Source organism: Sebastes fasciatus, chromosome 9, assembly GCF_043250625.1.
Source record: "Sebastes fasciatus isolate fSebFas1 chromosome 9, fSebFas1.pri, whole genome shotgun sequence".
Taxonomy (NCBI): Eukaryota; Metazoa; Chordata; class Actinopteri; order Perciformes; family Sebastidae; genus Sebastes; species Sebastes fasciatus.
Genome location: NC_133803.1, coordinates 14,968,295 through 14,996,257, shown reverse-complemented (window position 1 = coordinate 14,996,257; position 27,963 = coordinate 14,968,295). Strand labels below are relative to the sequence as shown.

The 27,963-nt window shown below is 40.8% G+C and overlaps 3 protein-coding genes across 4 annotated transcripts; 1 reads left to right on the top strand and 2 right to left on the bottom strand.

Annotated features, from left to right (window-relative positions):
• Window positions 1-400: 400 nt before the first annotated feature.
• Window positions 401-7,779, bottom strand: ecd (ecdysoneless homolog (Drosophila)). The gene is made up of 14 exons (XM_074646213.1): window positions 7,634-7,779; window positions 7,295-7,526; window positions 6,166-6,283; window positions 5,962-6,049; window positions 5,182-5,360; window positions 4,667-4,859; window positions 4,319-4,447; window positions 4,055-4,180; window positions 3,279-3,364; window positions 3,066-3,169; window positions 2,389-2,638; window positions 2,168-2,235; window positions 1,863-2,086; window positions 401-1,756 (listed from the first exon to the last, which is right to left on the bottom strand). The coding sequence occupies exons 2-14, from the start codon at window positions 7,497-7,499 to the stop codon at window positions 1,520-1,522; spliced, it is 2,007 nt and encodes a 668-aa protein (XP_074502314.1). The 5' UTR covers window positions 7,500-7,526; window positions 7,634-7,779; the 3' UTR covers window positions 401-1,519.
• A 321-nt stretch (window positions 7,780-8,100) lies between these two features.
• Window positions 8,101-23,918, top strand: fam149b1 (family with sequence similarity 149 member B1). Of its 2 annotated transcripts, XM_074646211.1 has the most exons (16): window positions 8,101-8,427; window positions 10,291-10,407; window positions 11,483-11,627; window positions 12,367-12,515; window positions 12,665-12,802; window positions 14,753-14,914; window positions 15,010-15,191; window positions 15,282-15,424; window positions 17,151-17,219; window positions 17,722-17,834; window positions 18,133-18,357; window positions 20,035-20,158; window positions 20,413-20,538; window positions 21,862-21,943; window positions 22,336-22,473; window positions 22,638-23,918. In XM_074646211.1, exons 1-16 carry the CDS (start codon window positions 8,381-8,383, stop codon window positions 22,718-22,720), a joined length of 2,043 nt encoding a protein of 680 aa, XP_074502312.1. In that variant the 5' UTR covers window positions 8,101-8,380; the 3' UTR covers window positions 22,721-23,918. The 2 variants fall into 2 exon arrangements, with proteins under 2 accessions (XP_074502312.1, XP_074502313.1); XM_074646212.1 differs by lacking the exon at window positions 17,151-17,219 and having other exon boundaries at window positions 8,102-8,427.
• Window positions 23,909-26,832, bottom strand: dnajc9 (DnaJ (Hsp40) homolog, subfamily C, member 9). Its single transcript, XM_074646220.1, has 5 exons — window positions 26,514-26,832; window positions 25,219-25,359; window positions 24,631-24,885; window positions 24,389-24,475; window positions 23,909-24,304 (listed from the first exon to the last, which is right to left on the bottom strand). Exons 1-5 carry the CDS (start codon window positions 26,685-26,687, stop codon window positions 24,197-24,199), a joined length of 765 nt encoding a protein of 254 aa, XP_074502321.1. The 5' UTR covers window positions 26,688-26,832; the 3' UTR covers window positions 23,909-24,196.
• Between the last annotated feature and the right edge of the window lie 1,131 nt (window positions 26,833-27,963).

Genomic DNA, 27,963 nt, shown 5'->3' with positions numbered 1-27,963 from the left:
CCACAGGCCGGATTCGAACCCGGGCCGCCGCGGTCAGGACCAAGCCTTAATACATGGACGCCCGCTCTACCAACTGAGCTAACCTAGGCGCCGACTGAATTAATTTTTAACCAGAGGATTGTAGAAGTTGCCCTTGAATGAATTTGACTGCTGAGGTTAGTCAGATGAGAAGGGATCGCAATGAAATGGATTAAATGGTGCTGTCACCAACGTCTTTGAGCCATTACCAGAAGCTAAATGGTTCTAATTTAAGAATATGCTTTTTATTATTATTTAATTGTTAAATGTATTATATTGTAAAATATAAGTAGCAAATGTGAATGTGATAATAAAGTTGAAGTACCTGATGATGGTGCACCAAAGATAATCTGTATAAACTGAAATCACACTGTGATAAGACTTTATTTCCAAAAAATATTTATTGTTTCTAACAACCAAATGTAAGTGCTCTCCAAAAACAGTACACAACAGTACACACATTCCATCATTACACAAAGCTGCATGTATTAAAAACCCCTCTGTAAACCTGATCAAAAATCTGTCAGACTGTCACAGACTTGGTTTGTTGGATAAAGGAACATGAATAAAAACTTGACAAAGATTCATCGCAACACAGACAGAACAAAAAAATCTGTATTTACACTGCAACCATAACTGGAGATAAATGCATTTCTTTTAACACGGCCATAAACATTTCCCAATCGTACGTAATTGATGGAGACATCCTATAATATCTATACCAAAATTTGCACACTAAGATGGACCAAACAGGAAACTATCCACTGGAAAAAATATATATTGTAAAACCCTGTACATAATTTCATTATGTTAATTTGATGTGTTAAAGCTGCTGTTGGTAACTTTAAGTAAATATGATAAAGTTATTTTTTATAAAACGGTCATTATGTCCTGACAGTAGTGCATGAGACAGATCATCTGTGAAGAAATCATGTTCCTCTGCCTCCTCCTAGTGCTCCAAATGGCATTTACAGTGAAATCTTGCAAATGCCATAAGGAGCACAGGAGGAGGCAGAGGAACATGATTTTTTCACAGATTATCTGTCTCATGCACTACTGTCAGGATATAGTGACTGTCTTTTAAAAATAACTTTTTACCACATTTGCGTCATCTTAAATGTATCTTGTGCACGTGTAGGAGCTTTCTTTCCTTTTTTGTACTGGTGCACAGTATATTTAGTACTAACTGTAAACTACAAACTATGCATGTCCAATCCAAAAGCTAATGTGTTATGATGTAGAAAATGCACCCAACGTATTTTTCATTCCTAAATAATACAGTTTGACAGTGCAAACAATAAGTTTCGGTGAGAAAACACTTAATGTAAACAAAACAGTGTTTGTTTACAATAATAGCTCCACAGGATGTCTACGACCTCCATGAGTGCTTTGCCAACACGACTACCGTCAATGTGAATGAAGGCATTCAGCTAACAGCTTTAGCTCTAGATGCTCATCCCAGCTGCTGCGTGTTTCAGTTTCTCAGCCTACCTCTTGTCCTTTACGAGTGGTCAGAGTTGGGTGGTAGGTGTATACCAAGACTCTGTAGCAGGTTAGAAGCCGGTCCGGCCAGCCCGGCCTGGCAGCTGAGGGACTCCAGCAGGTTTGCGACCAGATTGAGGTCGACGTCCAGAGGCTGGATCTCCTCCTCTGTCTCTTCCACCCCTCCATATTTCGGGACACCGTCCGTGGCGGAGGGTTGAGCGGAGCCGTTGTCCGAGCCGGCCTTGTTGTAATTCTGCAGAAAGGACAACAATTGGTTCAATAACTAGATTCAAGATGACACACGTGCATTATTTCACCTATGTTTTGGAAAATATATATATGTTATATATATAATTTACCGTCAGATTGAAGCTTTGCCCTATATTAGTGCTCATCAGCTCCTGATCCATTTGGTCCATGTATCCTCTGAGACCGTCCAACGTTTCTGTCCCGTTCACCTCTGTGTGACCAGAAGACCCCTCTTCTTTCTCCCCCTCCTCCTCATCACCTTCTTCATCATCATCATCATCATCATCATCATCATCATCTAGATCATCTGAATCTAGCTCTTCTTCTTTGCTTCCTATACAAATTCAAAGACAGACACATTCAGTTTCTGATAGTTATTTTTTACCGTTCCACATCTTTCATAACTTCTACCTACCTAGCAGTCTGTCCAGTGCGTTGGACATGGAGTCAGGATCAAAACTGAAAGGCTGAGTTGAACTGCTCCTGGAATACAGAGAAAAAAACAATGTGAAACCTGAACTGAAAGACTATCGGCGGGACGATACACATTGAAATGCATTAGCCGTTGATGATCTTGGCTAAATATTGCCAAATCAATCAGGTGTGCAGGCCAGATAGTCTGTCAGTCGGTCTCACCAGGGAAGTTCGGCACCTTCATGCGACGACATGGCATTGAGGAAGTTCTTCATCCCCTGACTGACTGCTACCAGGCTGAAAACAGCTTCCTCTTCCTCCTTGACGCCGTCCGTCTCCTTCCTCCTCTCCTCTGCACCCTGTGTCTGTTTGGTTGAGCTGGAGTTTTGGCCGCTAACATCAGCTCTCCCCCCACTCCTCTCCTGCAACATGCGCTCCAAATCCTGAGTTGTGATATCCAGCCAGCTGTCACCTGGATATAGACACAAAAAGCAACTAACTATGGGAAATGCTTGAAAGGGAGAGAGAGTAGAGAATGGAGGATGCAGACTAAAAAGGAGAGAAAGTGAAAGGAAATTGGCAGGAAGCAGAAAATCCCAGGTGGCAGAGACAAACACAATGTCTACTTTCTGGCAATGTCATTTCAGTTTTATTTTATAGTAAGTACAGGAGTAAAAAGTAAAATCTCCACGGGCAGACTTTACCCAATATATATGTAAAGGTCGACCATTCTCTATATTTCTATGTTCAGACATTTTGACTTTATTTCTGCTGTCAGGACCGGTCACCACTCTACCCAAATATAACTGAGACAAACTCAAGTTAATGTGCTCTTCTACAAACTTTTCACAAGTGTCTTTCAAGAGCGTTTCATATTCAGAAGATAGACTTTCACTCACTGTCCTCTTGGGGGAGCTGTGACTCTTGTTTCTTCAGCTCCTCCAAGTTGAACGGACTGCAGCTTTGCAGCAGCTGGAGAACCTCCTCACCCGGGGACGAAGCACTGAAACAACGTAGACAACAGGTACATTCAGACCGATACACTCGGATGTCGCAGGAAGGCATATTATTCACACAGTGTTCATACACACGTGCACAGCCACGGTCCTCACCTTGAGTTTGAGGCGACGGACTGTTTGAAGAAGTTTTCCGCGGATCTTGTCAGTTCTCTGTAACGGGCCGAACCTTCCAGTTCTCCCTGCGTTTTGAAAACAATAAAATAAACTTTCCACGGTAGTATGTTGCATATTTAATAGGGCTGTCAATCGATTAAAATATTGAATCGCGATTAATATCATGATTGTGCATAGTTAATCGCAATTCATCGCAAATTAGTCACACATTTTCTATCTGTTCAAATGTACCTTAAAGGGAGATTTGTCAAGTAATTAACACTCTTATCAACATGGGAGTGGGCAAATATGCTGCTTTATGCAAATGTGTGTTAAACTGCATGTGATTATCATAAAGTGGGCATAAAGGGGAGACTCGTGGGTACCCATAGAACCCATTTTCATTCACATATCTTGAGGTCAGAGGTAAACCCCTTTGAAAACAGCCATACCAGTTTTTCCTGGCCAAAATTTAGTGCGAGTTTAATTCCTTCCCGGTGAGCTAGTATGATATGGTTGGTACCAATGGATTCCTTAGATTTTCTAGTTGATGCCAGTATCTTCACTCTAGCTTTAAAACTGAGCCCGCTACAACCTCAAAATCGCAAGTTGCGTTAACGTGTTAAAGAAATTAGCGGCGCTAAAACGAATTTGCATTAACACGTTATTATTGCATTAACTTTGACATTTTATGCCTAACCTAATATTCCAGGTGTGGTGAAGTAGCTACTCTTTATCTTGATCGTGACCTCAACATTCAAAAAAGTGTGACTAACCCGGAAGTAGCCGTTCTTTTTCAGGCTGTCCATGAAGCCTTTCCACTGAGGGTTACAACTGATGGGGGCATCAGGCTCCGATGATGGCAACATGCACTTAGAGCACAGGATCTCAAAGCCATGGGCCTGATGATGACACACACACACAGACAGACAGAGACAGACATATAGTCAAATACCACACTAAAAGGCCACCTTGCATCCTACCCAATGCATAAATGTACTAATCCAAAAGACAGATTGGAAACACAGATGATGGCTCACCAGTTTCATGCCGAGCTCATGGGCTTTGTACTGGGGATGAGAGTGAGGAGGCAGGGTGAAGCCACTCCTCCGGTCTGAGGTGAACTGTTGCTGCTGCAGCTGGGCGTACAGGCAACGGTTGAATGTCACCTGGAAATACATATACACACAAGGTTATGGTTTGCATAAAGGGTTTGAAGATATTTCACAAAAGCTGAAACATACTAATAAAAAACTAAAACACAAACAGTGATTACAGTATTGTGCATAAAATAAACACATTTATGAAACAACACAGAAGCAGTATTTTGAAATAATTTCCTTTCTTTGCCTAGACCGCTACAATAATGAATCTTTAAGTGCGTTTACCGAGGTGAGGACTCTTGTGTTGGGGGGAAAGGTCTTGAAACTTCGACATGCCTGCAGGTCTACTGGATCTCGCAGGTAGAACGCTGACACTGCGGGTGCGACCAGATCTGGTCGTTGTGCTAACACCATGGCGATACCTGAGGGTATGAAGCAGTGGGCTCGATGGAGGCCAGCTTTAATCTTCTCTGGGTACCTAAGTGGAAAGTAGAGATTGATTTGCTTTTTCATTATTGATACATTTACAAATACCTGCAGATACCAGTCGCATATTGTTTTTATCCACTTGCATAAAATATTTATGAGGCTGTTAACAAGCTATTCTTATGCTTCTGCAAGTGTTTTATCACTTTAACACTGATTCTGCACCCTGAAACACTTGATACTTGCATTTTGCTTTTTCCTCTTTAGTGTAAAAATAGGTCAGGGTCAGAGCATCCACAGTGGAAAGCATATAAAAATGTAAATGACGTTGAATCTGCAACACATTTGTGTATTAAAGATAGGTGTCCTCTCACCCCTCTAATCGCTTCCTCAGGGCTGAACAGATCTTGGGGCTTGCCCGACAGGCCTCTGGGTGGGAGGAGAGCAGTGCTAGAGCTTGTGCCACACTTGGTGCCACATGTTTTGAGACCCCCACTGGACTGGATTTGGAGGGACAGGGCATAATATGCAATTCTCCTCTGTAGAAGAAGACCTGCAAAAGAGAATAAGTGGAACAATGAAGGCTTAAACTCACAGTAAACACATACAATGACAAGAGGAAGATATTTAAAAAGGGCCCTATGAGGGAGTCTTTGTATTTTTTTTTTTACAGTTACATGATCAACATCAAGCTTTGCCCTGGCAGCTTTTGTATTACAAAACAAAAAAATAAGTATGCATGAATTATGTTAAATAGATTTCGGACTACCACAAAGTTAGTAGTTAGGTAAAGGTGATTGTTTCTTGCATTAAAAGTGTTGGTTTTTGGAAGTCTTAGAAGAGGAATTGTGCTTCAACATGCCAACAAGGAAGAATATTAAAACTAGTCCAAGGCGAGGTCATAACTGAACAGTACATAATGGTGATTACCACATGTTTCAAATCAAACAAATTAGGTTCTTTTAGATTACTCAGATTTACAGTATGCTTTGGGAAATGGTCGGCAGTGTGATTTGTATTTAAAGGGCTAAGATATGTAATCCCTCTGGTATGGTCCTCTAAACAGACATAAACAAAAATTGTGATAAAGACCATGAACTATAGAAAAACATCATCATCATCATATTATCTGCCATCTCATCTGGTCGACTCACCCTGTTTTCACTGGTGTCCGGATTCAGCCACTTGGGAAGATAATCTGCTGCTTCAATCAGAAGAAACTCCCCATCATTGTCCTCAACTCTTCACACAAAAACATGAAAAAGAGAAGCTAATGACAAACATCTAAAACTGATGCATGTTTAAGCACTATGATATGGCAATGAAATCATTAGTTTTCAGAGCACATTTTGTCTCACCTGGCAGCAAGCTCTGGGAAGACCTCTGTGATTTGCTGCAGGAGGTAAACAACAAACCACTCGTCCTCCACATTATCCCCAAACTGAGTGCTACCTCCAATGTGAGCAGGGACATCACCTGTCAATTAAAAATAACATATATATATAAGTCTTTAGTGTGGGTAAGTGTACCAATATTTAAAGGTCCAATATCGTGCTCATTTTCAGGTTCATGCTTGTATTTTGTGTTTCTACTAGAACATGTTTGCATGCTTTAATGTTCAAAAAACACATTATTTTTCTCGTACGGTCTGTCTGAATATACCTGTATTCACCCTCTGTCTGAAACGCTCCGTTTTAGTGCATTTCAAAAGAATGACAACGGAATTGCGTTGCTAGGAAACAGCTTGGGTCCAGGTTTACTTCCTGTCAGCTGATGCAATTTACATACACTGCAACAGGAAATAAACTGGGACACATTTAGAATGTTTACGTTTAAAACTGTGAAACGGTCTCAATATTGTATATTTATGACATCACAAACGGCTTGTTTCAAACGCACAGTTTCTGAATACTGGCTGTTGTTTCTCCGTATATTGAGCGCTTCGATACTTTCACAGTATTTATGTATAGCACTTAAACCTGCTTTATAATATAAAAGACGTGAAAATGTCCCTTTTTACAATATGGGACCTTTAAATAAATTCCTCTCTAGGGTGTTCTTGATAAAGACTAATGTCAGTGCATGTCCCAGCCTAAGAGACAACCACAACAACACATAGATGTAACTCACACTCTGCCTTTTATTTACTCCTCTACTTCATGGGGTTTTCTGTTTTTTTTTTACATTTATCCTTTGATATTGCAATATATTGTTATTAATTGTTTTTTTAGTTGTTTGTTTGTTTTATTGACACATCAAACATGAATTACTTCTTTATTGTTTTCTTCCATTTACATGCTTTTTAAATATCTATATATTGTAATTTGCTTAATGAATTGTATATATGTATATATATGTTTTTTTTTTATTTTGTTCTTTATTTCTTTTTATTTATTATTGAATTGACGCTTTGGCAATATTGTTCACCTGACAGTCATGATCAATAAAGCAAATTGAATTTAAATTGAATTGAAAATTGACCTATACCTTTCTCAGGATGATACTTGAGGTTGAATGACTGATGCTGCCAGATGTGTTGCATCAATAGTGGGGCAACCTTTGCCAACGTCTCCTCTACCAGATGTGTGAGATGTTCCTCAGTGGGCTGTGAAGCTGAACCGTCTGGCTGCATCAAGAAGAGTTGGTACTGAACCATGTCCTCCTGAATCTCTCTCCTCTGCAGCGCGTCCATGTTCACAGTAGTAGAAAAGACAAGTCTCTGCAGTCAAATAGAAAACAGAGGTTAGTAAAGGCTATAACAGCTAAACACAAACATTTTATTATTTTATTACAAGACACTTTGTTCAAAGTGTCAGTCAACCTTACCTTGTTTTGTTTATAAATGTTTCAATGCAGGAAAAAACATTAAACTTGTCTAATTTCTACCTACGCTACTTGAACGCCACACATGTCACTGTTTAGGTCCTACTGTGAATTCTACTCGACTGCCCCCGAAATCGTGTAACAAAATAATAGTTCCTACCTTTTATATTAACCCAATTTGACTCTTCTACAGATCAAAAAAAACAACCTATATCATACAGAAATTTCCACTGAAAATAAAACAGATTTTTTTTATGGAATTTAATACAAATTAAATAATTAATTACGCATTTTTGAGTTCAGTCGACACCGTAACCAAGCGGATACATTTCAGGGACGCAATACTCTTTTTTTATCGCAATGCATGCTGGGAGTTGTGGTGTAATAGCAATACACTGAAAGCTATTTTGTGGTGGTCCAAACTCTATTTCCCGTGAGGCCACAGGGCATACAGAGCAGCGTATCCATGACAGCCGTATTATTATTGTTGGAGGTTGGTGGTGGTGCTAACATTAGCACAAGAAGAAGCCCCGATAAGTAGCTCCTCTCACGTTGTCTTTTAAAGATGTAGCGTTCAAATTGATTGTCAACAGTTAGTCAACAACATTAGCATCTGTGGCTGTGCTGAGGGTGTTTATATCTGCGGGCTAGAGGAGATGTCAGACCTTCCTCTGATCTGTTACCAGAGAGTCGAGGAGGCGAGAATGAGAGAGGAGGGCTCGAGCCGATAAACACAGGAGACGAGGGAGGATGATTTCACGATACAACAGAAGACCTGTATCACACAAACTGGAGATGTGAGTAATGTACCAGCTGAGCACTGTAGACACGGTTTCTCTCTAGGGATTGAATGATGTCATTATAACGTTATACTGGAGGGAAAGTGAGATGAGTGATTATCGAGTGACAGTGTAAAATAATAGTTTTATTGATCCAGTTAATGACAGGCCACCTGTCACATCATGGAACAACATCTCCCTGTTTTCATGAGGTCATACTTTGGTAAATAGTCGGCAGTAAAATTAAGTATAATAGATAGATTAGATAGTTGGATAGATAAAAAAATAGATAAATAGATAGATGGATGGATGGATGGATGGATGGATGGATGGATGGATGGATGGATGGATGGGTAGGTAGGTAGGTAGGTAGATGGATAGATAGATAGATAGGTAGATGGATGGATGGATGGATGGATGGATGGATGGGTAGGTAGGTAGGTAGGTAGATGGATAGATAGATAGATAGATAGATAGATAGATAGGTAGATGGATGGATGGATGGATGGATGGGTAGGTAGGTAGGTAGGTAGGTGGATGGATGGATGGGTAGGTAGGTAGGTAGGTAGATGGATGGATGGATGGGTAGGTAGGTAGGTAGGTAGATAGAGAGATAGATAGATAGATAGATAGATAGATAGGTAGATGGATAGATAGATAGATAGATAGATAGATAGATAGATAGGTAGATAGATAGATAGGTAGATAGATAGATAGGTAGATGGATAGATAGATAGATAGATAGATAGATAGATAGATAGGTAGATAGATAGATAGGTAGATAGATAGATAGGTAGATAGATAGATAGGTAGATAGATAGATAGATAGATAGATAGATAGGTAGATAGATAGATAGATAGATAGATAGATAGATAGATAGATAGATAGGTATATGGATGGATGGATAGATAGATAGATAGATAGATAGATAGATAGATAGGTATATGGATGGATAGATAGATAGATAGATAGATAGATAGATAGATAGATAGATAGATAGATAGATAGATAGATAGATAGATAGATAGATAGATAGATAGATAGATAGATAGATAGATAGATAGATAGATAGATAGATGGATAGATAGATGGATAGGTAGATAGTAACTTTATTGATCCCCAGGGAAATTCAAGTTTCCAGCATCACAGTTCCATAGTGCAAAACATGTTAGTAAAAAGGCAGTAAAAAAGTTAGTAGTGCAAAGTACAAAAAAATATACCAGATATAAAAATACAAGGAGATGAAGAAAACTGTTAAAACTGATTATAGTGCAGGGTAACAGCTGTGATACACGACTATAAAAAAGTGAATATAGTGCAGAATAGACTGTTAAAATTGAATATAGTGTAGAAGAGACTGTTCAAAATTAGTATAGTGCAGGGTAACTCCAGTAGCTTAGTCTATGAAAGTGCACTGTGTGCATCATTATCTGTCCTTATCCCCCCCCTCACCCCCCCTCTCACAACTTCCCCCCGTCCCTAGAGAGGTGTTGTACAGTTTGATGGCTCGGGGGACAAAGGATTTCCTGAGTCTGTCTGTGGAGCATATACATATACATACAGTATATATTCAAAACACCAGTATGGTCCTTTGGATAGGCACACAGCAAGAATTATGATACAGATCACATAGAGTACATCACCATCATATCCTTTTTTCATAATTGGACATCTAACTCAGTTTTCACTTGTGTCTGGATTCAACCACTCAGCTGCTTCAGTCAATTCAATATTTTCATAATGTTTTGTCATGTTTTTGTGACTGTAAGCCCATTAGACATTAAACACACCATTGGTGGCCTCTCCAAAATGTGATTACAAACTCACTATTTTCATCAGACTTTATTGATTGATGTTCTCAATCTGTCTTTTTTATGCAGTCGCGGGTTGTCTCGCAGCAGCCTCGACCACCACCCTCTCCCAGAGGAAGCAGACGATAACCAAACGCCTCAGCGTTACCTCCATGACCTCCAGGAAGCTGTCTCCGCTCATAACAGGTAACTGGTCGTTCTACAGACAGCGGAAGCCCGGGCTTGTTCTGCAAGGAGATAAACCTAGGCAATGCCAGAGTACGGCCAAGATGAAACTACTCACAATTAGTACACAAACATACTCCTGCCTGTGTGTTTTGTAATGTTACACCCTCTTGAGTGGACAGCTGATTCTCAAGGCTCTTGCTTTGTGAAACAAGACACCCAGAAGCAGTGGATTAATTGATATCACATTGCCTCCTTCAGATGTGCAGTTAAAAGAATACATAATGAGTCAGGCTGTTGGAATATTCAATTACTTTGACATTTGCCCTTTATTTTCCACTTTGAAACCTTGCCTTTGATTATGTCATCAACCACCGCCAGTAAGATTTACGCTGCCACATAATAGAGACCTGGTTTATATTGTGACATAGAGTCAAGGTGTTTGTATATACTTGTTAAATTTGCTGGGTATATGCAAAACAGGCGATGGTTTGCTGTGAGAGGGGGGTTGTTGGAAACATAGATTGTGAACTATATCCCCTACATGTAGGGATGCACCGATCCAACTTTTTCAGTCCCGATACCGATAACGTTACCTGGGCTTTATTGGCCAATATCGAGTACCGATCCATTACCAGTGTTTAAATTTAAGCTGTATCACTGTGTGGAAGTGACTGGGATCATTCTTTTATGTGTCAGGCAACATCAGGCTTGACTTAAACACTGCTTTCTTAACTTTGTAAAACAAAAAATAACAAATAAATGTATTATTCAAATAACAAATCGTGCACCAGCAACTTGGTAAAAAAAATCTTCAAAATTAACAGGAATTACAATTCAGGTGTAACTTTTTAAATGCAGCAACAAATTGGTCAAAACTTAAACAGGAATTCAAATTCCAGTATATAATGTATACAGTATATAAACATAGGTTGCCCCCCTTTGTCACTGATACCCGATCCAGTTATTTGAGTCAGTATAGGCCCCCGTATCTGATCCGGTATCGGTGCATCCCTACCCTACATGAAACGTGGTGAAACATTACTTCTCTAACTGCATTTAGACCTCACAACTTCCTTGTCCTTTTTCTATGTAGCTCAGAGACGTCTGCTGCCTCAGGTCACTCTGACTGTCCCACCGTCATCTCAGTAGACTCCAGCCAGTCCTGGTCAGGTATCCACAGCTCCACGGGCACTGGCATCTCCACAGAGAGGAGCTCTGTTTTTTCCTGGGGCTACGATGTAAGTCTGCTCCTGAGATCTTAATGTGAAGGGATGATGCCAGTCCGACTGTCTGTTGCACAGAAAACATACTCAAGCGTGCACACACAAAAACACACACACATTGTTTTTCCTCTAGCATTTTTCCATCCTCTCTGTTATTCTGTTGCAAAGATGAAAAGACTCCACAGACATTATGTTAATGCACTTTTTAATGTCAGATTTTGATTTTACTTACTAACATTTGTCACCTTTTGGCAAACCTGTGGAAAAACATAGAACGACCTTCAACCAGTCACCGTATCGTATAGTAGATGACTTGTTTGTCTGGTACGTCTTTATATATGCAAGGCATGATTCCACTGGGTATTGGTTTGTTATTATGCTGCGCTTTCTAGCCTCAGCTCGTCCTGCAAAACTTTTCCAGGACTCAATGATTTATTTAGATTGTTGTCCTCAAGCTGCTTCTGAGAAAGAAGTTACGCAAACTAACTCACCTCTTTCTCTCTGTCTCTCTCTTTCATTTCTTACTTGACCACAATCGCATACACACATCCCAAAGGGCCATAGAGGCTAATTATTATGCATGTTGAAGCTTGTCTTGAGATAAAAACGATAAAAAAATATGGCGATGTGTCGGCAATAACTGATGAACAGACTGAAAAGCAGCGGCTTTCAGTCGTAGAGCCGGTGTATGAGAACAGAGGATTGACTAGCTTTCCTTCCTCTGTCTGTCTCTTTTTGTTTTGCTGTCCCACAGGAGTTCGACAAGGCAGCATCACGGCAGGTGCAGCAAATGTTTGAGGAGATCGACAAAGAGCTGTACGAGGGGAGAGGCAGCGGGGGAGGGATACTCCAGGGGCTGCAGGATGAATGTCAGCAGTGGGCCACACGTTTCCCACATCTTCGGTATGTTATCCACAGTTTCCTCCCAACCTCCTGACCTTTTACGTCAGGGCACCAGTGGTGGGATCAAAAACCTGGAAAAAAAAACTTCTTTCTTGTATGAAAACATCATTATTTTACTAAAATATTCATTATGTGTGTGTGTCACTCAGGATCCTGGGAACTCAGCTGATATGTCCCAGTGATGACGGCTTCCAGTGGTACGCTACTTCAGGCAGCGCTGCCAGCAGCCCATCAGCAGGCAAAGAGAGCAGTGTGAAGTCCCAGGAGAAAGACAAGGGTGGCACCGAGTAAGTCTTTACTGCACTGACTCACTGGTTGACTGTCTGATGTCCCTTCCTTTTTGCTCTGATGCTCTCTGGTTGTTGGTGTCTTACCTGGTGTCTGGAGCTTCTCCACCTAAACAGAGTGTCCCGGATGATGTGGGTCTCTAAGAATGGCCTGTACTTTATTCCTGCAGCAGTGAACACAGTGTCTATGGAGGGTAGCTTGTGTTCCTCTCCTTTAGTGTGGTGTTTCCATACGTTCTCCACAAGACCTGTTGAGGCCTGGGCAAGAGGTTGGCAGCTCAGGCCAGCTTTCTTTATTGAACCTGATAAAATAGAGCCACTGCTGTGCCTTCTTGACAGTGGCTGAGGTGTGTACTGTCCAGCTCAGGTTGTTGGTGATGTGCAAGCCCAGAAACCGGAAGCTGTCAACCCATTCCACCTCTGCACTTTTAATCCACAGAGGTTGAAGAGGGGGAGCTTTCCTCCTGAAATCCAGGATTAGCTCCTTGGTCTTGTCGGTGTTGAGGACAAGATGGTTTTCCTCCAGGAAACACTCAGGCAGTCGTGAGTGTTGATGTTCAGTGCTGCTGATACCCTATTTCCCACCCTAACCACCTGAGGTTTCTAAAATCCAGTTGCAGGTGGGAGTGGGCAGCCCCACTGTGACCATAACTCAAGAATTCATGCTAATTATGACAATTTCATACAAATGTCTAACAGGATAAAATGATGAAGTGATGACATTTTGAACAGACATGGATGTAAAATGCAACTTGACTGGTTGGCGGAGGCATACAACCACAAGGCGGTAATTCTAGTTGCTTTATTATTTAAAGAAATTCATCAGAAATATCATGCCTCTCTCTCTCTCTCTCTCTCTCTCTCTCTCTCTCTCTCTCTCTCTCTCTCTCTCTCTCTCTCTCTCTCTCTCTCTCTCTCTCTCTCTCTCTCTCTCTCTCTCTCTCTCTCTCTCTCTCTCTCTCTCTCTCTCTCTCTCTCTCTCTCTCTCTCTCTCTCTCTCTCGAGCGGCTGCTGGCCGGTTGTAGAGATGACTGGTGTTAGAGCATCAATTATACAGTAGTCCCGGCTGACTCTGTGGTTTTGTGACCTAGATGCTCGGGCTTCTTAATCAAGTTTGTGGGTCACGTTGGCTTAGCTGTGATGACTAGCTGCTAGGAGGACTGCCACTTTTAAAACCAAGTTGACATAAAGGAGTTTGTGTTAGCCACTTCACTATTGTCACTATGTGCAGTGTGTTAGTTTGAGCGTGTGCATGCATGTGTGTACTGAAAAAGTTCTCTTCAGGATTTTCCTTCTGCTTTTATAGCCTGGAGTTGTCAGCTGGATTTGAGTTCATTTATCATTTATAGAAAACATACAAGATGTGTTGGCTTGTGTCTGTTTTCGTACCACTATATGTTTAGGTGCTTAAAGGGATAGTTCTGGTGTTTTGAAGTGGTGTTGTATGAGGTACTTATCCATTGTCAGTGTATTACCTACAGTAGATGACGGTCGGCACACCCCCAGTTTGAAGAAACAGACAGGAGTACCAACACTGGAGCAAAGCAATGTACTGCTGTGGAAGGGGGCCATCAGAAAAACGTACTTTAGCAACATTTAGAATATTTTCGCCGCTTTATCTTGCCGCCAGAAAGACGTTTCCGACGGAGAACTGAACTGAAGTAGAAACTTTGCTCTCTTCAAAGCCACAAGACTCCGTTGACAAAAACAGTATAGATAAGTTTAATTTTCAGGTCAATTCCCCGTCGGAAAATATTCTAAATATAGCGTACACTTAAACTGATATTGAACTTTTTTAGGTGAGCCTTTCTTTTAAGTGTCTAAAATACGTTTTGCTGCCGATCCCGTCCACAGCAGTAAATTGCTTTGCTTCCTTGCCTTGACTATAGATAAGTACCTCATACAACACCACTTCCCTTTAACTGTGTGTGCCCTTGTCTTGGGGGAAAGGTTGAACGTGCAAGGCAGGAGAGCGCCACTGATCACTTCCACCTCAGCAGAGCTGGATGAGCCTCCTGGCACCTCCAGTGGCTCCAGCAGTCATGACAAGCCGAGAGTGATTGAAGTGGAGGGTCTAATGGAGGAGTACCTGGCTTTCGATAGCAAGGACGTGTGAGTTACTCACTTTCCTTATACTTTCTCATGCCAGAATCTAAATCTAAACCTCAGCTGTTAACATGATTTACTGTATCTGTCTTCTTCTGCAGGGAGGACGAGTGGGAGCAGGATTGTTCGGAGTCGGGTCGGAGGCATCACTGTATGCCCCCTGTCTCTCCATACCGGTGTCGCCGTCAAGCTGTTCTCGACCTGCTGTTTGACGATGTGTGGCGGCAGCTGGTTGGCTGGATGAAAGAGCTGGTTCAACGCCACTGGGAATGCGGCACCTCAAGTAGGCCTGAATTGATTAAGACTAACTTCTATTAACATGGTTCCATTGTCGAGTACAGTATTTGGAAGTGATTGTATGTGTGATTGGCAGATGATGAAAAGATTTCTGGGAACTTGAGCCCCGTGCAACTAGACTCCCAGAATCCCTTCATGCTGCTCTCCATGCTGCCCACGATGCTGCCCAAACTCTGCCAGAGCAGGGTGCCTCCGCTCACAGCCGGGCTGCAGTTCCAGGTCAGTGGTCTGAGGGGGGTCGGGAGGCAGCAGGGTGCGAGTAGACGGGGAGCCTCATTTCACTCTCATCACTGTCAGCAGTTCAGGAGGTCGATCAAAAGATTATCCTTTTTAAAAAGTAATCTATGTGGGTTTTTAACAGATGTTATGAAACATATTAAATAATGATATTAATAGTGACCTTTTTATATTCATAAAAATTAGCCACTTTAGCATTAGATACAGTTGCGTCCAGATAGCCATATCCTAAGTTTTATTACCATAGATTACATTACATTAATCTTGAACACCACTGCACAAAATAACCTAAAACTATAGCTAATGTATAGCTGCTTGTTGCAAAATTACTTCATTGCTCTACCAGGAAAGATTCATCACTTGACATGACTGTTTGAGTCTCACTCCGCTCGACCATAAAATATGCAAGTTGTGCAACGAACTGGCAACCACTTGTTGTGAAGTAAATACAATAGAGAAGCGAAGTCCCGCCCCCTCCGGTGGACCACCATGGGACCTTATTTCAAAAAAATATGAACGGTACTCAACGAGAGACAGGTATTTTTTTGATCCTGTTTGAATTGTGCCATGATTCACACATTATGATGTTTGTCAATTTAAAAGATAATTTTGCAAGTCAAGAAAGTCCCAGTTTGTTGTAAAACTGTTGAAGAATAAGACTTTGAAAACACATAATTACAAAGACTACACACCCCAAAAGTCACGTAGTGACGTCTCTCTCTCTGAAGCTACGATGCCTGATGTGTTTCGTACTGGGATGAACTCACACCAGCAACGGGTCCCGCTCGTTCTGTCAACCGGCTGATAAAAAGACCAGCAGTCGCTGGATAAAACGTTACATTTGTGTGTGGAATATAGCTAAGTTAGCTAGCTAGATATTGTTGGTGACGTATAACGTGCGAGACGAGAGATGTAGTTCACTGAGCGGGTTTACACAAAACTAAATGATACTACGACAAACCTACGACAAACTGTGACTTTCTTGACTTGAAAATTATGTTTATTAAATTGACAAACATCATATGTGTGATTCATGCCACAATTCAAACATGATCAAAAAAATATTTGTCTCGCCGTTGACTACTGTGCATATTCTTTCCTAAATAAGGTCTCATTGTGGTCCACCGGAAGGGGGCGGGACTTTGCCTCTCTATGGAACGGAGGAGGGAGAAGGCACTATATAGGGGCTGAAAGTTATCAAAGTTATCAATACCACCTTTAAACAACAGTTTACATTTTAACTTGAGTTTTCTTCACTTTAATAAGAACTGCAATATATAACATGAAAATAAAATTATATTTGTATTAGAAGACATGTCTTACTCAAGTTGACCTTGAATCATTACAGCCCTGAGGAGACTACTGTATTGTATATAACATTTGCTCAGCATTCCTAACTGTGAGGTCTTAGCAGGCTTTAGTCACATGTCTCTGTTCCACAGTCCACACTTTTTTTCACTCCTGCCTGTTGCTCTTTTAGTCTTTCAATGCTTCCAGTTCATTAACTTGTATCACTGTTTCCTTTTCTTCCCTCTTCACTCTCTGCCCCTCACCTTGCCAATGTGTTTCGTGCACCTTTTGTTTCGTTTGTCTATGTTTCCCTTCTTCTTTCTGTCTATATTTCCCTCCATGTTCTTCACCCATCTCCCTTCCTTTTCTTCTATATCCACTATCTTCCTTTTGGTCATTGCCTTTTCCCCCCTCAAAGAACACAAAGTCAAGGGGCTCAAAGCACAAGTCCAGACGGAAAACCAAAAAGCAGAAAAGGCCTTCCAGTGTATGTAACTCCCTCACTTAGAGCCAAAGTGGTGGCGTGTCGTGTGCACACCATCCACGACGGCTCATTATCTTTATCTCTAGAATAAATGTGCTTGTTACCTGTTGATTAACGCATCACCACCGTTTTGATTAACTGCAACTTATTTTCAACATGAACTACTTTATTTCCTTTCACAATGAGAATGCTTTGTTTTGCTAGTTATTGCTTTTGTTGCATTTTAAATGTTATGTGAATGTTATTTTTGGTTGATGGCATAGCGGATATGGGGCCCTCCTGACATCAATGCATGATGAATAACCGTTTCTTTGACGATATGCTGTATTGTAGATATGGAATCAACTAACTGAGTGGCTACTGGCTCTCATAAAATACATTATTTGTATCTGACTTTCCTCCTGTATTATGTCTCCTCTTACATCTCTCTTAATCATTCCCGTCCTTTTGCGTCTTTTTCCTTTACCCTCCCCTTCTGTCTCATTACTTTCACACCATTCCCCAGGTTGGAAGGGTCCCAGTAGGAACAGCAGCGACCCAGCACAACCTGAATGACCTCATCGTGATCCACAGCATCCCCCTGCAGCAGAGGAACCTGGGTGTGCTGGAAAGAAACCAGTATGCACACATTTTTACTCTCCTATCCAATGAGCATTGGTGCCAAAGTGAAAAAAATAAAAGCAAAATCAATGACACATCCACCACACATTTGAATGGGAATGAAAACAGGCATAGATGTCTTGTAGTTCTTCTTTTCCATATGCAGGTAAACAAAGTATAGAGGGACAATAGCCGTGCTCATGCCATGTTTCTATCCCTGGTCTTAACACCTTGTTTGGCAGAGCACACAGTCAGTTGGCAGCAGGTGGAAATGCACCATTCAGCGACTGTGCTCCTCTCTCTCCTTGCCATACAGGGAGCCAGAAGAGCGAGCGTCTCACAGACCAGGCTCCAGCGCGGTCCCCTCCAACAAACCTCGCCCTCGCCGAACCCTGGAGCAGAGCTCTTCCTCGCTGTCCCGCCCGGCACAGTCTGCCCGACGCAGAAACCCTCCTCCCCGAACCCTCCTGCCACTGGTTCCCAGTCTTAGTCAGGCCAGCGCAGCGGGATCCATGGATGAGGTCATCCGCGGGACACGTCTGTGAGTTGTAGTGTCATGGGAAGCCCCACCCAAACTCCTATCTTGCTTTTGTACTCTCAATCTCCCCCAACGGTCTCTGAAGTTGTGCAGAGGCAGAGTGAGATTACTTTGAAAACAGACTCCCTTTCAACTCTGTGCCTCATGGCTCTGAATAATAGGGTGGGTGATAGAAGTTTCATGTGTGAAATCAACTTCACAGATAAACTTGTTATGAACCGCGGGTGAAAGAGTAATAGTTTAAAGTGATGCGACGTAGTTTTCCTTTCTTTTGAAATGTCAGATTTTCTATTTAATGTTAAACTCTGTGAGCACGTTTATGACATTTTTGTTTTCAAAGAAATAGTTTGACATTTTATGCTCATTCGAGAGTTAGATGAGAACATCGAAGACTTTAAGTGTAAAAACGTTTGTAATTTTAATTTACTTTTGCTTTACTGTCATCACCATGAGACTCAACTCCAAGAAATAGTCTGCCACATAACCGCCCATAAAACAAGATACAACTCATTAATTCGGGAGATTCAGAGGTACTGATAGCTGTTTTTTTTTAGTCTTTAGACAGATCTAGGCTAGCTGTTTCCAGCCTTTATGCTAAACTCCAGCTTCATATTTAACAGACAGATTTGAGAGTGGGATCCTCTCATTTAACTTTCAGCAAAAAAGTGAAATAGCACATTCAAAACTATTCCTTTAATATCACAGTTTGTTTGTTTGTTTCTTTATTTATTTACACGTATAAAAAAAAAAAAGATGCAATATACAATTTGCAAGGGAATGTGAAGGAGAACTGCCTAAAACCTTCCAGAGGCTTGTGAAGTGGCATTCTTATGGTGGCATATTACAGGAAATAATTACAGTAATGTAATGTGCACAATTTGTATTGCATCCAATAAACTCCCATCTGTTAGGCAAATATGTTGGATCAGTAATAAGACGCACACACACACACACACACACATAAAGAAGACTCATTCATAATTCACTGTCATTAACAAACTAAGATCATACACTCGTGTGATATGGCAGAGTTTTCATAAGGCAAGAAAGATAAATAAGACAGAAAATAAACACAAATAATAATAAAAAAGAAAATCAAGTGTTCATAATATGGGTTGGACCCAGCTCATAGGCAGTCCATATGGAGAATATTGGTTGGTAAAAAGAAGTGATTTCAGGGATCTTTTAAAATGCTGTGGCAAATGTAAGGGCAGAAAATGTCATATTTTGGACCCTCGGTAGAATATACTAAACTGATTGTGAAGTTCGGGAATGAGGGGGTCTAAAGAGACAAGAGATACGTGTGGAATAAGTAGGAAATTGATAATTATACGCAAATATGTCAAAAAACAGTACTGTTACCGTAGCATCTTGGTCATCAAATTCTATCTGGGGAGGGATAACTTCAACATTTTGTAGCACTGTGGCAAAAGAATTCACCGCAGCCCTAAAGAACAAACATTTTCTACATTCATCTAATCACATCTTTTCTTTATTTCTACACTATCACAAGAAGTCAAATTCGAACTTTGAATTTCATCCTTACACCTAAGCTGTGAATTTTCACAACTCCCACGACCTTTTCAGAAACAAGTATAAGTTAGCGTCATAGATGCAGCGTAGAACAATCTATATCAATATAGTTATGGTCTTTATTGAGGTGTGTGTGTTCTTCCACAGACCCACAGCCAGCGACTGCCTGACGTCTCCGCTGTTGCCTCTGAGCAGGAACACACTCCTTCCCCCCATCAGCACCGGAGACCCAGAGTCGTCTCACTCGGGGCAGCAGTCCAAACTTGCACAGGTGGAGTACAATGCCGCTGAAACACAACTACACTGACAATGAAGAACTTCAGTTACAGCACCGGAACAGAAACACAGATTAAATGAAGGCTTTCTGAATAGATAATAGGTTTAAGTGTTAAAGTTTACAGTCTAAAAGCAATTGCATTGTAGCATCTATTAAATGCATTGGTCAATTTTTTTCAAATGCCGTAAACTACCTGTAACCAGCTGTTTAAAAGATTGCGTATCTGTCCATTATTTCCGTCCGACCAGCGTCAGAAAGGCCCGTCCAGCCGCGCCCATAGTGCTATAAATGATGAAGCTGGCAGTTTAATACCAAGGGATCGTCACCTCCTACTGGACGTCTTCTCTCGCCCCAACACCACTCACACATACAGGGTAAGATGCTGTTTATCATCACAGACGCCTTCTTCACATACTCTCACAAGTCAATGATTTTGTGCCTTTCTATGGAGAGAAGTTTTATTTTTGAACCCAGCAGGTTTAGTTCTTAAAGGGTAACTTCGGTATTTTTCAACCTGGACCCTATTTTCCCATGTTTTTGTGTCTAACTGACTAAAAGGGACAACAATTTCTGAAACTGGTCCAGTATTGAGGCAGAGCGCTGTAGACGGCAGCTGCTTACGGGCTGCAATACGGTGCTATTGGGGCAAGCTGGCACCGTCATTTACGTCCACTAAAAGTGCTTGTTTTTGCCATGACAGGCTCTGATTGTTATTATAAGTGTTTAACATTATGGAAAGAGTCTCGCTCAAGGAGAAGTCTCATTCTGAAATCTAGCGAGGTGAAATGTTGCCGGGAGAAAACGGTGGAATAGTGGACTACATCCATGGTGGAAACGCGAGTCCCAATCGGGCAGAGTTTGTTGTGTTGGAGTACAGAAAGTGTAGCTTAGTGTTTTCTAAAAGATTTTCAATGTCATGGCTGAATATTTAGATGATTTCCACAATGTGGATGAGCTCTTTTCTCCAGCTTCCTCCCACATTCCAAAGACATCCAGGTTAAGTTAATCCATGACTCTAAATTGCCCGTAGGTGTGAATGGTTGTCTGTCTCTATGTGTCAGCCCTGTGATAGTCTGGCGACCTGTCCAGGGTGTACCCCGCCTTCGCCCAATGTCAGCTGGGATCGGCTCCAGCACCCCAGCGACCCTGAATAGGATAAGCGGTTACAGATAATGGATGGATGGATGGATGAGGTCTTTGAATTCAATGGTCACCCGTATTTATTTGAGTATATTCAGATTTCACAACAACTCTTCTCCTTGAGCAGGACTTGGGACACAAAAACAAACAGACTGGATCAAGCGAAAGGTAAGAAAGTTTTTTTATTTCTCTGTAGGGTCCTTTCCATAATGTTGCCAGACACTTATAATAACAATCTGAGCCTGTCAGTGGACTTTACGTTACATTGACGCTGCTCACTTGCCTTGGCAGATCTTTTTGCGGTTACCAGTTACAACGTTTTCCTCAATACTGGACCAATTTCAGAAATTGTTGTCCCCATTAGTCACTTAGACACAAAAACATGAGAAAATAGGGTCCAGGTTATAAAATACCGATGTTACCCTTTAAAGCAGTTTTTTTTTATGCCAAGTAATGGGCTGGCAAAGTTTATATTCTGTATTTTATGATCAATGGCAATTTTTAGTGGTTTGAGTGTCAGAGATTTATGTTTGAACCCGTTTTTTTTTTTTTTTCAGTCGGATACTCCATACCGTCGTTCCTTCACAGTATTGGACAACATCGGGCAGGGGCGGACAGGCAGAGCCTCTGTGGCCACAGGTCAGAAATTCATCTTGAATAGTTGTATATAAAAACATAAAAAAATGCTCTCAGAAAAGAGATGTGGTATACTAGTGGATCCCAACGGTTTTTCTCAGAGGGCCCTGTCAGACTAACACTAATACCGCTTCATCAACACCACCCCTTCATGTTCATGTTCCACTGGTAGTTTAGCCATCAATTTCAAGTGTTTATCCATTATTTTTAACTGTCTATTTCAGCCATTTGTCCATTACTTTGAGCTTTTTATTTCAAATCCCCTGGTTGGCCTGGTATCACCGATACTGTACACTGAGACCCACTTCATTTGTTTTGCCTGTACTCGTACTGTACATAACCAGTAGTGCATCACTTAATCACTTATGCATTCATTTATTCGTTCATTCCACCAGACTCTCTTGGAATCGGCGTGACAGGCATCAGTCTTGGCATCAGCAGCTCATCTTTCTTGGACTCGTTTTCCCACCACCCCTTGGGGCACTCGGCCATCAAAGACGAAGAGGAGCCGGACCCACAAGCCCCTTTCCCAGGTCAGTAGATTAGAGCGCTGATGAAACTCTTCCAGTTCTCAGATAAACTATGAATCAAAGAGGTTGCAGCAGCTGGCTTCAAGTAAGATTTTACCTGCCGGTGAGATGATTTCAGTCAGTATCTTCATTAACTCGAGATTTGGATCCTTCCTCTTCCTCCGCAGTCCCGCTGGTGCCCGTGTCAGTCCCACCTCGCTCTTACACCAGGGGAGGCATCTCATCCAGAGCCAGCAGACCTGGCTTGTAGTTTGCCTCCAGACACCTTCAGCCATTCATTTTTATTCACAACAAAGTGCAACACTCCACTAAACTTTTTTTTTTTTTTACAGAAGTAGCAGAATTTTTTTTCACATGATGCTGCTTTGATGAAGTTTTTGTTAAGAGGCCTATTTTTGTATTTCAGAAATCAGCTTATGTGGCTGCCAAACACACGATAACTCCATCTTCATGTACAGCATGAGGTGTATGCCTGGACATTTATACTTATGTATGTATGTATGATCTGAATGTGTATATATCTATTTAAATGTGAATGTACAGTATATTAGCCTCCGTGGTGTGTTGTTGTTGTGCTGGTAAATTACTATGCAGGGGATAACACATCCACTCAGACAGGGATAGAAAGGATAACAAGCACTTTTTTCCATCTCTGATGCTACGTCAGAGAGTTTGGTACTGTATCTTTTTATAAGGACCCATACTCAAACACCCTGTGTTAAAAACAAAGAGAAGAAATTAACCAACCTCGAATGTTTTCAGTTGCCTTTTTTCTCTATTAAAGCTCAGTTTAAATCATATAAATCATAAGAGGGAATGTGGTGGCTGAACATCACCTTAAGATTAATGTAGGAATACAAGAGGCAGTTATAAGAAATTGTAAATAACTAGGGAGTCATTCATGTCTGCACAAAATACTATATTTGAGGTACATTTTTGTTTTCACCCGAGCAAAGCCAAGTGGGGATGCTTTGACAGGTAACATCATTGGACGTGTCACATATGCGCGAATGCAGGCGAGTGACCATCACCTACTGAGGCAAAAATGAATTTGCCAAGCAAAGGCACACTGGTTGGAATCGAACCCGGGTCGCTGCCAAGGACTATGCTGAGCACGCTCTACCAGGTGAGCTAGAAGTCCCACCGAAAGTTCACCAGAGAATGCGAGATGTGAATTTGCCTCGCAACCGGAAGCAAATGTTTTGTCACTCGCACAGAATTGAAGTGAACAGGAGGCGAATGTTAATTTCGCGCATGTGTGACCGTGCCTTCAGGGTTACTGCACAAAGGGTAGTTTTCCCTTCATGCATTATTAAAAAATAGTATATCGGACAGCCATGCTACAAAGGTGACAAAGCTTGAAAATCAACGCTTTTCTTTGATGCGTTTTCTTTGATTCCATTTGATACAAAAACAATAAAAAGCTGTGTACAAATGATGTATATAAATATGAATTTATTCTTGTTTTATGAAGACTTTGACACAGAAAAAAACACGTGAAAAGAATAAAAGATGCATTTACATTTCGATAAGCGTCACATAAAAAGCTACAGAGGCCAGATCAAAGACATACAGAAGTTAGAGCAGTTGTTAGAGCAGTTGTACATGTATGAGCTGCTGCTCATACATGTACTTGAACGCTCTTATTGATCTTAAATGGTGTTTTTTGAACAAGTGCCACCATCTATATACATTTTATCTGCTACAACCAGAGCCTGTATGCTTCTCACTTTTTCCCTCTTTTTCCTTTTTTGGCACCACTTTTTTTGGCATATTTTGCTTCCAGGTCAGACAAGAAGCCGTTGAAATTCTGCTCTCTGGATTTTTGTTTTTGCTGGAAAATAAGAATGAAAGGATGGTTACTGAGAGAAAAGCAAACAAACAACCCCTTAACAATTTCATACATGTGTGTGTGCACCTTAAGCATCATCACAAGACTGTCATCCTCTTCACCGAGCCCCATCTCTTTCTGCATTTCCTCTGCTTCCTGTCGCTCTCTATCAGCCTGGAAGGTCAATTGCAATCACATTATTAAGATTGACATTATAAGTAGAAAAGTGTAAAGGTTTTGGAGGCATCTTTTGGCCATTCAACAACTGTGAGAAAATCAAAAAAATAGCTTTGAGGATTTTGTGGCTTTAACGCCAACACGTTTCTCACCCTCTTCCTACGAGCCCTCTTCTTCTTATCGGTCTCCTGCGTAAACGCCGGAAGCGCCGCGACTTCTCCGCTCTCGATGGCTGCCTGGATGATGCTGCAGAGCCTGGGCTCATCTTCCTGGGAGCAGCACATGGCCGAAGCTGTGATGGAGTCCATGTTTCCCTCGTGCTGCACGTACAGCTGGATCACATCCAGCCGCTCCTCATCGGAGCCCTTATATTTATTCTCAAATTCAAGGATGTCCTTCACCGTAATCTAGGAGATAGATGGTGAGGAAAAAAACACATACTGTATGACAGTTGCTGGTCAAGGAAATAAAATTATGTTAATGTGCAATTTTATGATGCTGCAGCAAATAAACTAGTAGGGTACATTTTATTTGCTGTACCGTGGCAGGTGCAGTGACACCCCATTGATCCCCTGATCTACTGTCTATCATCTAAAATAACATTCCTGGAATACAAGTGACTCACTCCCGAGTGTCACGTCATCGCATGTACAACACAAAGACAAAGCAATGTGGTGTGACTCATTATTAAGTCACTCTTGTTAATAACAATAAAGAAAACACCAGCTGTGCTCCGTTACCTTGGGGAAGAGCAGTCTCCAGTAGTCCTCCCAGCAGCGCTCTTTACTCAGGAGGTCAGACTCTTCATCTACCGTCCCCTGCTCATCATAAACAGCTCTCTGCTCCTTATCGCTCAGCACCGCATACACCTTTCCCAACACCTGGAGGGCAACAAAAAAATTCAGGTGAGACCCAATTTTACACACACATCTGCAGGGCTTACCGAAAGTATGGTATATGTATGTACTATTATTATACACGTTATATGATATACACATCTATATTCAATTTAGGTGAAATGACAATACAGACATTTGTCAATAGTCATAATTTGCCATACCTTCTATACCAAAGCTATTCATTTGATATATCTGATTGTATTAGCACCTTGTGGGCAATGCTGCATTTAATGAGCAGGTATTTTTACCTGGCTGACAAGAAGACTGGATTAACAGGATTGTTACCATAATCTGTCAGGTATTTAATTCACTGGACACTCAAAAAAATACACATTTTCATATGGTTATTTGAGCTATAGCACTAAATGGTTTAGGGCCAAAATACATTTCTGATCTCCTGCTATGTTATGAACCATCCAGACCTCTCAGGTCATCTGGATCAGGTCTGCTTAGTGTCCCCAGAGTCAAAACTAAACATGCAGAAGAAGCGTTCAGTTTTTATGCACCAAATATCTGGAACAAGCTCCCAGAAACCTGCAGGACCAGGTACATCTCTGAGTTCTTTGAAGTTTGCTGCTGCCTTTTATTAAACCAGATAATGATTTTAGCTTCGATCCTAGCTTTTAATTTTAGCTTGTTTTTATTTTCTAATCTTTAATGTTTTTATAACTGTTTTAATTATGTCTTAATGTTCTTTTGCACTTGGTCGCAATGTTCTTGAATGTTTATGTAAAGCACTTTGAATTGCCCTGTTGCTGAAATGTGCTATACAAATAAAGCTGCCTTGCCTATAACGTTACTCCGTTGAGAAAATGTAGTATTCCACAATATACAGTATAATATAGCAAAATTGAGATATGACAGTACATATAATATGACCAAAAATGCTGTCCATATTGCCCTCTTCTAATCGGCATTGTTATGACCCTGATGTATGGTTCATAACACATCTAATTTCCTAATTTCTAATTTTGCACCTTGCTACAATTACACCAAAGCTCTAACAAAAAGGCACCTAAACTAGGTTAAATTCAGCATGGGATCTGGCCACTTCTCACTGCTCTACTGGAGTCAGCTAGGACAGCTAGCTTGTGTTCATTGTGTGAGTCTGACAGCCAACAAGGAGCACATCTAACCTGGAACTTCTCTGTGGCCTGCTGGTCTTCAGGAGCCCGGTCCGGGTGGACCTTCAGAGAGACTTTGTAGTAGCTCCTCCTGATGTCAGCCTCGGTCGCCTCTCTGTTGATGCCCAGCACCTCGTAGGGGTTTGAGGTCTTGAACAGCTCCTGGCACCTCTCGAGTAAACCCATCCTGTAAACTATTTAATCTCACGCGGTTTGAGTTTTGTTGTTAACTGTGAAGAAAGTCAATAAGTCTTATTTCCAGCTTTCTCTTTGTTGGCAGTGTCAATTTGGCGCGCTGGCCTGTCACTTCCGCATTACGTACAGCGACGTGCTTACGTAACAACACAAACGCCCTCTTATTGGTTGCCATCATCGAATTCGTCAGATTATGTAAATGAGGACAACAGAAAGAGGCTCTGGAGAAATAATTGAATTAATTAATTGTTTTGCATTTTTTGTATTTTACTTATTATATATAATATTATATGTTATATGTTATATGTTATATATTATATATATATATATTTATTTGTATATATATATTTATTTATTGCACATACTACATTTATTTATTGACGGACTGTACACACTATGTTCACCCATTCACTCTGTATCTTTTATATCTCTATTATTGTTTTTATAATGTTTGTATACCTTTACCTCTCCTGTGTTTCACTCTGTTTGCTGATGTTGCTGCTTTGACACCTGAATTTCCCTCCGGGGATTAATAAAGGTTCATTTTATCTTGTCTTATCTCATCTTATATAAATAACGTCTTTACCCTGCTGTTGTTGTACTGTATATATTGTTGTATTATACATTTGTTGTATTATACATTTTCCACTTGTGCAATTTTGTTATTGGTCTGCTTATTGTCAATACTGTATATACTGCTCCTATTTGTATACTTCCTTCTATTTACATGGTTCATATTTTGTTACACTTTGTTTAGCTCTTTTTTTTACTGTGTTAGCTGCTGTACACTGCAAATTTCCCCACTGCGGGACTAATAAAGGAATATCTTATCTTATCTTATCTTATCTTATCTTATCTTATCTTATCTTATCTTATCTTATCTTGTTGATTTCGTGGAGTTATGCAAAGTAACACTAACTTGATTAGTCCGTTGATAATCTATTAGGTGTCAAAACGTTGAACAAATTCTTTCATAAATATAAACACTCCTCTAGACTGCTAATCCCAATTCTGATTATTAATTGATAATAATTAACTAATAAGTTTTATTTTATTTTAAACCTAATCCTGACTCCGTTTTAAATTCTAAGCTCACTTTCGTAACATTAATCCTAAATTTCTGATTGTAACACCTTATACTGTTTGACTTTTTACCGACACACTTTACTCACTAATTATCAGAATTATAGCCTATACTGCTAAAATAGTGTAACAATGATGTCTGAGCTAATATTTGATCTCTTATGCAGCCTTATGGTTGATACTT